This window comes from Monodelphis domestica, chromosome 3 (genome assembly GCF_027887165.1).
Source record: "Monodelphis domestica isolate mMonDom1 chromosome 3, mMonDom1.pri, whole genome shotgun sequence".
Classification (NCBI taxonomy): Eukaryota; Metazoa; Chordata; class Mammalia; order Didelphimorphia; family Didelphidae; genus Monodelphis; species Monodelphis domestica.
The window spans coordinates 17,351,526-17,362,556 of record NC_077229.1 but is presented as its reverse complement, the minus strand read 5'-3'; the positions used below and the strand labels follow the sequence as shown (position 1 = coordinate 17,362,556).

General features: G+C 58.0%; 1 protein-coding gene across 1 annotated transcript; it reads left to right on the top strand.

The window, feature by feature from the left end:
• Nucleotides 1-420: 420 nt before the first annotated feature.
• LOC103091946 (uncharacterized) lies at nucleotides 421-11,031 on the top strand. Its single transcript, XM_007490464.3, has 3 exons — nucleotides 421-629; nucleotides 1,243-2,192; nucleotides 10,367-11,031. Exons 2-3 carry the CDS (start codon nucleotides 1,253-1,255, stop codon nucleotides 10,594-10,596), a joined length of 1,170 nt encoding a protein of 389 aa, XP_007490526.2. The 5' UTR covers nucleotides 421-629; nucleotides 1,243-1,252; the 3' UTR covers nucleotides 10,597-11,031.

The following is an 11,031-nucleotide window of genomic DNA, read 5'->3' as shown; positions in this document are numbered from 1 at the left end:
ATTTCCTATAAATTCCGAATTCATTTGTACACCTGGGAAGCTGCTGCAGAGAGACCACTTCGGGCGGTGTCCCCCCCATTCCCCCCCTTCTTCTCCCCTCCCCCCCTTTCCCTAAATAAAGCCGCATTTTCTCTGCTAGCATCTAAGTCTCCTGTCTGCTCATTAGAGTGATTTCTGGGGGCTGAAAGCTCCCCCCCCTCAAATTCCACTCCACACATAAATGTTTGCGGGTACAGCAATGCGGCAGCGCCGGGTGGGAGGAGGGGGTGGGGGGGAGGATGAATGAGGCGGCTAGGCGCGATCTCTCCCGTCTACGTGGTTACTTGGCTCAGCCCCGTGGAGCCGCCGTCGTTCCAAGGCGCATGGGCCACGCCTTCCCGTTCCCATGACAACCGCCCTGACTGTCCGACGTTGGCGCGGGGTGCTGGCGTATCCGTGACGTAATCATCGCGCGCCGCAGGACGCCGGCCGGGAGGGCGCTGGGGCTGGGGGCGGGCGGTCTACGCGGTGGAGGGCACCCACGGGACACCTACGGAAGAGCCCTAACCCTGTAGGGTGTGTAGGGGGCGCCTCGCCGGTTTTGCCGTCCTCGTCCTAGTCCTATGCGCCCCTCGCGACCACCCTGGAAGGTAGGTGCCAGCGGGGTCCCCCTCTTACAGACAGGGAAACTGAGGCACGGGCGGGGGGGAGGGACCTGCCTAGGGCCTCCCTCTCCTTTCGCTGAAAGAGTTTGAGGTCGTATTCTAATCCTGGTCTTTCTGGCCTCGGGGGACCCAGCTAGGGGAGTACAGCCCATCGGGGAGCTTATCCTGGGGGGGATCAGGGAATCCCCAGGGGTTCCCCAAAACCTTAGTGTCTGTGACAGCAGCCTTAAGGAGCCGTGGAGCCTAGGGGTGCCTCTGGGAAGGGCCCAAAGAGATGTGGGAAAGGGGCTCAAGTGATCCCTGTAGGGCAAAGGCTTGGATGGGGTGATGGGAAGGCCACATAGAGAGGGACTAGTAGAGGAATGATACTGGCAATAAGGTCCAGACGCTGCCTGGGAGCCAGGAGTCTGTATTTGGTCCCAGGGGGCATAGGGAGCCATAGGTGGTCCAAGAGTGGGGCTGCCTCTGGAGGGTCCTTCCTGTAGTTCCACAGAGAGGCTGTCAGTGGGCTTGGCTGCCACCTCTGGGCCTGTGCTCTGCTGGGTGGCTGGGTGAGCGAGCGCGTGGGGAATGATGCAGGGTGTGCTTGATTTTCCAGGGCCGCCGCGATGGCAGCCAGGCCAAAGAGGATTAAGTTCTCTGAGGAAGAGAAGATTGTGATCCTGGAAGAGTTCAGTCTGCGGAAGGACATCCTCATCCCCAAGAGCGGCCGCTACCGCAACACCATGGACCGCCAGCGGGCCTGGGAGGAGATCACGATGGCCGTGAACTCGCTGAACCCCCTGGTGCAGCGGACGCCGGACGAAGTCCGCAAGAAATGGAAGAACATGATCATTGATGCCCGCAAGGAGCTGGCCACTGCCAAGCACCCTGTGCTGCGGCGGCGCCCCCAGGAGCGCCTCTTCTATAACATCTTTGCTCTCTTCAACAAGACGGGTGCCGAGCTCCCCGAGCCTCTGTATGCAGCAGGCCCGGCCTTTCGGACTAAGGGGCCCCCCAGCCCACCGGGGCCTGCCTGCAAGGCAGACAGCTTTCTGGACCCTGTCCCCAGCTTGCTACTCCGGCCTCAGGGGGGTGGGATGGAGCCTGGCCAGGAGAGGGAGGGACTCTGTCAGATGGATGCGGACAGAAAACTAGATGCGTGGCCTGAGGTCTCCAGGAAGGGCCTCCTGCCAGCCTCCATGGATGAGCAGGCCCCGTTCAAGGAGGACTCTCTGACTGAAGATGCCTCCGACTTTGGAGAAAAGAGGCTGCTGGACCCCCTGAAGGACTTGCCCCTGCCCTGTGAGCCTGTGTCTCAGGTGCATCCCGCCTCGGCCGACGGGGCTGTGTCCCCAGAGGGTCCATCCGGGGACATGCCCCACCTGTGCGCCATGCCCGTGCCGACGAGCCTGTCCCCAGACCCGACTCTGACGTATAAGATTAAATGCCCTGTGAGCCCTTTGCTAGACTGGCCCTGTTTGGGAGTGAGTTCAAGCCCAGTCACACCCAGCGGCCGGATGGACGCTCTGAGTACTGAAGGAATCCAGCCAGCCGTGGACAACAACGGTGAGCTCTCGGGCCAGGCCTGGGCGGTCGGTCCACCCCTCCCACCCAGCAGCCCCGGCCTTGTTCAAGTCTAGCAAAGTTAGGCTTGGGCATAAGTGCGATCCTAGAATCTCGGCCATCCCCAAGGTTAGCCCTTTAGCTTGCAGATGAGGAAACTGAGGTCACAGCTAGAAAGTGTCAGAGCCTGCACTTAACCCAGGGGTTCTAGTCGATGTTTCTTTCCATCTCAACTTCCCAGCAAACCATTTTGACAGAAGAGAAACAGAATTAAACAGAAAACAATCATGACACAAATCGGTTAATACATTTACGAGTTGGCCACTACCAGGAGGTACATTTTTTTTTAACAACAGCCGTTGGAATACGGGCTGTCAGGATGTGGACAGACTAGGATTTGCGTTGATGGAAACAGTGTAGACTAATGACATTTTTGAAGTTTTAAACAAATTTCATTTCAAATAAAAAGATTTTTTTGTTCCTAGTATGCCCTTTTTTGTCACTTTCGTTGTTGCTCGATGAAGACAGAGAAGCAGTTTTCATGTAGCCCAAACCTAGGCTTGAGAGAAGCCCTATTTGGGGGGAGTGTGTGGCATCAGGACCGATTCTTAAGTAGTGTGACGTTGGTTTGGCCGGTGTGCCCATCTGGGGTCCTGGCATTCTCTGGGTTAAAATCTGCCCTGAAACTTTGTAGCTCCATGACACAGCCAGAGCAGCTTAGGGAGCCTCCCTGACCCTCCATTTCCTCGTTAAGGAGAATATGAGGGACCGCTAGGTGGTTCAGTGGATGGCGAGCCAGGCCTGCAGGCAGGAGGTCCTGGGTTCCAATCTGGCCTCAGACACTTCCCAGCTGTGTGACCCTGGGCGAGTCGCTTAGCCCCCATGGCCTAGCCCTCACCGCTCAACGATAGTGTCAATTCTAAGGCAGAAGGTCAGGATTGTTTTTAAAAAAGAAAAGTGTGATCCAGCTCTGTGCTACAGTGGGTGAATTTGGGCCTAGTCGAGTGACCAGACGCAGAGTGGGCATCCCCGGGGAAGTGGTGTTTGCATGCGGGGGTGTCCCCCGTAACTGGGATCGAGGCAGGCCAGGCTCTTGCCAGGAGTGGCGGCCAACGTCTCGGGTGGTGGGATCCAAAGGGGCAGAGGGCCGGCCGAGGGATGGGTAAAGAGAAGGCGGCTGCCACGGGCTTTAACAAGCATCTCGAGCCCCAGATTTCGGGTCAGGGGGAGGAAATGCTCCAGACTGGAAGGGGCCGCCTTGGGCAGGAAGGGCCTCCTGTGGCAACGGAATGGAAACACTCCTCTCGCAGCTACCCCCCGGCCTCATGAGGTGCAGAATGCCTGCAAATGCAAGTGGCTGTTGGGAGAGACGTGTGTGCCTTGGCCGGGTCAGTGGCTGGAGACCCAGTGGGAGATCTGTGAGCACTTAGCGCCCCCCCCCCCCCATGCACAAACTCCTGCCTTGCCACACCCCGATCATCCTGCTCCAGCCTGGGCGGGAGCCCCCCACCTCCCGGCCTGGCTCGGCCTGGCTCAGCTGGGACCATCCGGGGCATTTCCTGATGTGCAGCCTCACTGGCCTCTCTGCCACCCTTCTCGGTGCTCCGGTCCTACTGTTGATGGGCAAACAGGACCAGGCTGATCCCCTCTCCCCGACAGTCCTTAGGTTCTTGGGCCCCGCCTGAGTCTTCTCTACACCAAACATGGCCACGTCCTTCAGTGGATCCTTCCATGGATAGGACTTCAGGCCCAGCACCATCCTGGCTGCCTCCTCTGGGCTCTTCAGCTTCTCAGTGCCCTTCTTAATGGCATTGGGGTGCCCGAGCTGAACACGGTACTCGGGTGGAGGCTCACCATCCCAGAAGGGAGCGTCACCTCCCTGTTCCTGGAAGCCTGTCTCCTTTCCCTCCTGACTCCGAGAGTTTGCAGTCCACTGTAAACATCTATTAAGCGCCTACTATGTGCCAGGCACTAAGCTGGGCTCTGGGGGTATAAAAGAAGTCTAGGTCTGGAGACTGGAAGTTCTGGGTTCAAATCTGACCTCAGACACTTCCTAACTGTGTGACCCTGGGCTAGTCACTTCACCCCTGTTGTCAAGCCCTGACCACTCTTCTCCCTTGGAATCACACACAATGTTGATTCTAAGATGGTTCTGAAACATAGCTAGGAAGTGTCTCAAGTCACATTTGAACCCAGGACCGCTGAGCGGAGCCACTGAACGGCCAAAAAGAGGCCAAAGATAGTCCCTGCCCTCAAGTAGCTTACAGTCTAACGGGGGAGATAACTTGGAAAAATACAGCGGAAGTGAACGGTGCCCAGGAGAAATAGGAACTCACGAGCAGAAGGAAGGCGCCGCAATTAGGACGTGTGGCGAAGGCTGTCTTTTGGGACTTGGGGAAGCCGGGAGGTCAGTAGGCAGAGCCGAGGAGGCCGCTGTCACGGGTGAGAGGGGAAGGGCTCCGAAGGGCGTTCTGGAGGCCATGCAGCTTTGTGTGTAGGAGGAAAGTGGTGGTTTGGGGAGATCACTTTGGAGGCTGAATGGAGGAACGAACACTACCGCAGGACTCCCGGTGGGAGGGGATGGGGGCCTGCGCTAGGGCGGGCGGCCCTGGCAGGAGGGAGAAGGGGGGTATCGGAGGAGCAGGCCCAGGAGTCCGGGAGGTCTAGGCTGTGAGGCTGAGGGATGGTGATGGCCTTGCTGGTTGGTCTTGTCCTTCCTCCAATGGCGTCGTGGTGTCGGGGTCCGTGCACGTCCACTGGGCCCCACCGAGGCTGATCAGAGCAGCGAGAAGGCTCTGTGCCAGTCGGGCCCCGGAGGTGGAGCCGCTTCCTTGGGGCTCGCAGAACACCAGCAGGATGCTGAGCCAGGGCCCGTGTCCGCCAGAGCTCTCTGTCAGGGAGCCCTGGACAGGGTGAGCCCGTGCCTCACGGGAGTTTTCTGTGGATTAGTCTTTTGGGCGGACGTGTGCGGCCTTCCAACCAGCCCGTCCCGCTCGGCTCTGCAGCAGGCTGAATGCTTGAGGAAGGACCTCCGAATCCCGTACCCCAGCTGGCCGGGGACCTTCCCAGCCTTCCCGAGACCCACTTCCCGCCTTGGCGCTGGCGCACTGTCCGGTTTCCTGCTCAGCAGCCTGCTACCTCTCCTCTTTCCTTGGGAGCCTCCAAGCTCTGAGCGCGCTGCAGTGACAGGGAAGGAAGGGCTCCTCTGGGGGCATGTTGAGTTGAAGCTGTTCCCCGGACATCCACTGGGAGAGGAGACTGGAGGGCAGTGGAGAGGTTGGGGCAGGGAGGGGAGATCTGGGAAATCCTTTGGAGCTAATGAGATCCCCCAGTGAGGTCTTGGAGACAGATTGGAACGGATTTGTGTTCCCTCTGGCCCTGCCCTCTCCTGTCTGGGCCCAGTCCAGACCCCGCGGGCTCTCCTCTCCTCCTTCCGCATCCCTTTCCCCAGCCCCCTTCCTGCTTTCCTCTCTCCCTCCTTTCCTTCCCCAAGTCTGCGCTTTCCAGGGCAAATTCAAATCGCTTTAGGAGAGGCCTGTGAGAGGGATGGGCCACCCGTTATGCTAAGCCAGAAGCAGAAGAGGAGACACAAGAAGAACTCTGAGGACCACTTGTGGTTAGAGGGCTTGATCTGGAGGGGGATGCGGCAAAGGAGCCAGAGGAGGAGCGGTCAGAAAGGGAGGAGGAGAGCCGAGAGACAGGCAGGCAGGCAGGCAGACAGGGGGGGGGGGGGAGGAAGAGAGAGACAGACAGACAGACAGAGACACAGAGAGAGACAGACAGACAGAGGGAGAGAGACAGAGACAGAGGGAGAGAGACAGAGACAGAGGGAGAGAGACAGAGACAGAGGGAGAGAGGCAGAGAGAGAGAGAGAGACAGAGAGAGAGGGAGAGAGAAAGAGAGACAGACAGACAGAGGGAGAGAGACAGAGACAGAGGGAGAGAGGCAGAGAGAGACAGAGACATAGAGAGAGGCAGAGAGAGACAGACAGAGAGAGAGACAGACAGACAGAGGGAGAGAGACAGAGACAGAGGGAGAGAGACAGAGACAGAGGGAGAGAGACAGAGAGAGACAGAGACATAGAGAGAGGCAGAGAGAGACAGACAGACAGAGGGAGAGAGACAGAGGGAAAGGGAGAGAGGGAGAAAGAAACAGAGGGAGAGGGGGAGGAAGGGACAAGAGAGGGGGAGAGAGACAGAGAGAGACAGAGATAGGGAGACAGACAGAAGGGGGGGGGGTACGAGTCGTAGATGGCCTTTTCCAGGAGTTTAGTTACAGAGACAAACAGAAGAGACATAAGGAGATAGCGGAGGTGGGAGGAGATACAATTTGTGAAACATCGAAAAGTGCTTAGCCCTGAGCCTGTATCTAAGCAAATTCCTTCCCCTTTTCCCTTTTCCCTTTCTGCCCCACTGTCTGACCAGGTCTCCCACATTTGGGACTCAGGACATCCACTGAGTGCAGGCCCAGGTGCGAGACTTGCCATTTCTCTGTTGAGTTTCATCAAAGTTCATCATGCCTGGCAAGGAAGGCTCTTTGGGGCTCTGCCTCAGTGGTCCAGTGTGGTCACTCTCCCGGCCCCTTGAGGTCCCCCTGTGGCCCTCTCCAGTCACTGAGAGCAGTGCTTCCTCAGTACCACGGACAGCTCTGAGCCGTGCCCTGAGTGGATAGGGAAGGAGGAAGAGAAAAGGCACTTCTGGGGAAAGAGGCTGGAGCTGAAACTGAGGCAGGAATGTGGCCACAGGATTTCAGAGCAGGAGGGACCTACCCCAGCCTCTGACTCTATGGATGAGAAACCCCTGGCCTGTGGGGGGTGACTTGCCCAGGGTCACAAAAGCAAGCACAAGCAGAAACCCTTTAAGTGCCTCCTGTATTTGGGGCTCAAAGCAAGCAGAGGTTTACAGGGGTTGACTGGGAGGAGGGCAGGGCATCGTTCACTCCACAGAGGAAGGCTCCAGAATCCTCTGAGGACAGAGCTAGGAGGTAGGCATATGCCAGAGCAGCTTCCCGCCTGTCCATCTCACAGCATACCCTTCCTGGGGTGCCTGTGTGACCCATTCCTGGAGCCCCTGGAGCAGGGGTGGGCCTAGGGTCATGGCTTCGATTCCCACACACACCCCCAAGCCAGTAACCGACACCTCTCGCACCCAGGACCAGAGCGTGCCTTGAGCCTCCGGCTAAGGCTTGGGAATGGGTCAGAGAGGCCGAGTGAGAGAGGAAGGGGCGCCATGTTCTTACCTTCCAGGCCAGAGAGCATCAGCCGCCTCGTCAGGGGAAACCTTGGAAGCTTTCTCAGTGGATCTTGGCAGCAGGGAGCTGGGGGTTAATGTTTAAGCCACCCGCCAAAGCCCAAGCTGGGCCAGCCACCATCACTTTGGCAGAGATAGCGAATGTCAGAGCTGGAAGGCAGGAGGCCTTGGATGTCATCCAGGCCCCTCCATGACCTCATCCTCCCATCCACTGGCCCCGACCTCCCTCCCCTCGCTTCCCCGATGATGGACGTTCCTGATTTCCTTCCTGCTGCTTTGAGCACCCCTTGGGTTTCCTTCCTCCTGGGGTGACTGTCCATGGCCTCCTCCTTACTCCCTCAGTGCTCCAGGCCATTCCTCCTGCCAGCAGGAGCTCACCATCCCAAAGCAGCCCCATCACTGCCTGCCTTGCTGGGTTGCTGTGATCGCAGCAGTGAGAACCAGCAACTTCCTTCCCCCATACCTGCCAGCCCCAGTACAAGAGGAAATGGGCCGTGATGAGCACATCTGGCCCCTGGGCTCGTCTTGGGGAGGGAAGCTTTGCCAAGGGCTGGCAGAGTGGCCGAAGAAAGCTGTGAAAAAACTTTCCCTTCTACCACTTCCTGGGCTGGGCTGAGAGGTCCCAGGAATGGGCCGCTCCAAGGCCCTTTGGGGTGAGGAGGGAGGGATGGGCAGAGAGGTTCTGAGTCATTTGGGGGGTGCCAGCCAGGTCCAAGGTCTCCTCTGCTCCCCCAAAGGAGGTCAGAGAGGAAGAGGCCCTTGGGTGCTGGAGACCTCAGAGGGAAAGGAAGGTGACCATGGCCCAGGCAGACAAGGATCCTGAGTACAAGGGAAAAGAGAGGCAGTGGCATGGGAGAGGACCCTGAATTCTGAGGCCCAAGATGTGGGTTTGAATCCCAGTGCTGCTTACTAGCTCAGTGTGACCCTTCCACCTCAGTTTCTTCTTCTGTACAGCGAGATGATCTCTAAGGTCCCTTTCAGCTGTAACTCCTCTCCCCGAGGACACAGGCAGAATCGGCAGCTGAGCAGCTTGCAGTTTCTGCCTTGGGCTGTCCTGTCGGGTGAGGGCACTGCCATCTTCAGGATTGCCTCAGGTCAGTGGGCAAACAGGCAGATGCCCTTCTTGGGGAGAGGCCCAGATCAGGAAAGTCACAGAGAAGCCAGAACTCCAGCCGCAGCTCTCTTTATGGGACCCAGGAATAGGGAATGGCGGAGCTGGGAGATAAACCTGGAAACCATGGCCGAAGGGTTGAAAGAACCGGCCCGTTGTGGCAGCAGGTGGGCACTTCGAAGAGGCAGTTTCTATCTGAGCGAGAAAGGGCTGCCCCCGCCGAAGGGGACGGCCTGCCCCAGGAGGCGATGAGTTCTCCCTCACTGGCGGCAGCCCCCATGACCGATGCTGTATTGGAGCAGTGCCTCCTCCTGTTCAGAGACTCGGTGGAGTCTAAAACAGCCTTCCTGCTGCCCTTTGAGCCACTCAGAGAGGAAGGTGCTGGGGGAAAACTTTGGCTGAGGCCGGTGGTCCTGGGGCCTCGACAGGGCCTCCAGAGAAGTTAGGCCAGCGCCGGTGGTCTGGGCTGGACTAGGGACAGGGCCAAGGCCAAGCCGCCTTAGAGCTCCAGATAGAGAGGGGCCTGAGAGGCAGAGTTAGAGGGCAGCCACACACTCAGCTCCCTTCTTCAGCCCATCTACAGGGGGTTGCCAAACAAGGAGATGAGACCAGCCCTGCCCTCTTGGAGCAGAGACAAGGAGCCATCCAACTAGTCTGGAGCCATGTTGGGAAGAGAGTAACAGGAAGTGCCTGCAGGGCCTCCCTGGGACTCCAGCTGTGAAGGGCTGGTGAGCGCCACAGGGCCCAAGAGTCTCCTGTGCATGCCTATGTCCAGTGCAAAGCAGCGTCACCGAGAGGACAAACCTGGCTGCTTGTTCCTCCCTGATTTCTAGAGTAAGACCCAGGTAGTGCTGGGAAGTAGCAGTGATGAGTGTCTGAGGGAGGGGACAGTCCCACGCCAGCCACGAAGGCCACAGAACTCCTTTGTTTGCTGATCTCAGCCTGTGGCTTTCCATCCTCACATGAACCCTTAATGCAGGCCTCTGGCCAGCCAGTGGAGCCCAGAGTGGGCATCGATTCCCGACTTCATGGCCTTGGTTGGCCATAATGCTCCAGGGGAAGGAAGTCATTGGTTTGCTGACCTTTTGTGTAAGTTAGGTCCATTCCACCTCCCCAGGAAGTGGGAATCCTGAACATGACACCTGGGGGCCTCAGTTACTGACTGGTAAAGTGAGGCCATTGGGATTCCAGGTTGAGTTGGAAAGGATCTCAGCTCTCTATAGTCCAATGCTGACATTTTATGGAAAAGGAAACTGAGACCCAGGGAGGGAAGGACATGACCAAGATTTAATTTGTGTGTGTGTGTGTGTGTGTGTGTGTGTGTGTGTGTGTGTGTGTGTGAGAGAGAGAGAGAGAGAGAGAGAGAGACAGAGACAGAGACAGAGACAGAGACAGAGACACAGACAGACAGACAGAGACAGACAGAGAGAGAGACAGAGAAAGACAGACAGAGAGAAAGAGAGAGACAGAGACAGAGAGACAGAGAGAGAGAAAGAGTCGGGGGGGGGGGTGTAGGATTTGATCTCAGATCTTGGGACTCCAAAGGCAGTGTACTTTTTCTACTCTGCCACCCTGTCTTTTTGATAATGGCCAGAGGAAGAGTACTGGAGCTGGCACTTGAACCCAAATTCTCTGATTTCAAATCCAGTGCTTGCTGCTGGGCTGAGGATCCAAGTGGTCCTCCAAGCCAGGTGGCGAGTGGCTTCTCTCACATGCCCGTGTCCCCTGTGCTCCCTTCTCCAAGCTAGGCTGCCCAGGCCTCCTTATCTTCTTTAACTTCCTTGTCTCTTCTCCCTTCTCAAATTCTTTTCCTTTAGTGGGCGCCTCAGTGGTGACTGTGGAGGAGGGCTTGCTGCCAGGCCCCCAGCCCAGCGAGGGGGGGCTTCCAGAGAAGGATCCCGGGGAACTAGCCAAGCAGAGCCGCCTCCAGACCGAGATCCTGGAGTTGCAAAAGGAGACACTGCAGCTGCAGAAGGAGAAGATCCTCCTGGAGAAGGAGAAACTGGTCCTGGAGATTGTCAAGTTGCGGAGGGAGCTGGGCACCTGACCTACCCATGCCCAGAGGCCTCCTCCTTCACCTAGGGCAAGCCCCCTCCTCCCTCTCCTCCTCTGATGTCACTCCCCACTCTAGGGGCAGGGAGGTGAGCTCTGTGTGGCTTGCTCCTGGAAAGAAGCCTGGGAGTCTTGTGCAAGTTGGGCTGGGAAGGGTGTTAGAGGCTCCTAACCCAGAGCTCTGCCTGGGCCCTGAAGCTAGAGGTCAGAGGCTCTTAGCAGGTCAGGGGGGTGGGGGTAGCAGCATGTGGCCTAGGCTCTCAGCCAGCGCTCCACCCCAGCTCAGGAGGTCGTGTTTCAGGTCAGGCCCTAGCAAGGCCACATCTGTGTGCCAAGGGGCAGGGGCACGGAACCCTGCCCCAGGAGCCCCGGCTGGTGTATCTTGTTGGACTTGGGCTGTCAGAAGAGTAAAGGCTTCCAGGTTTCCTTC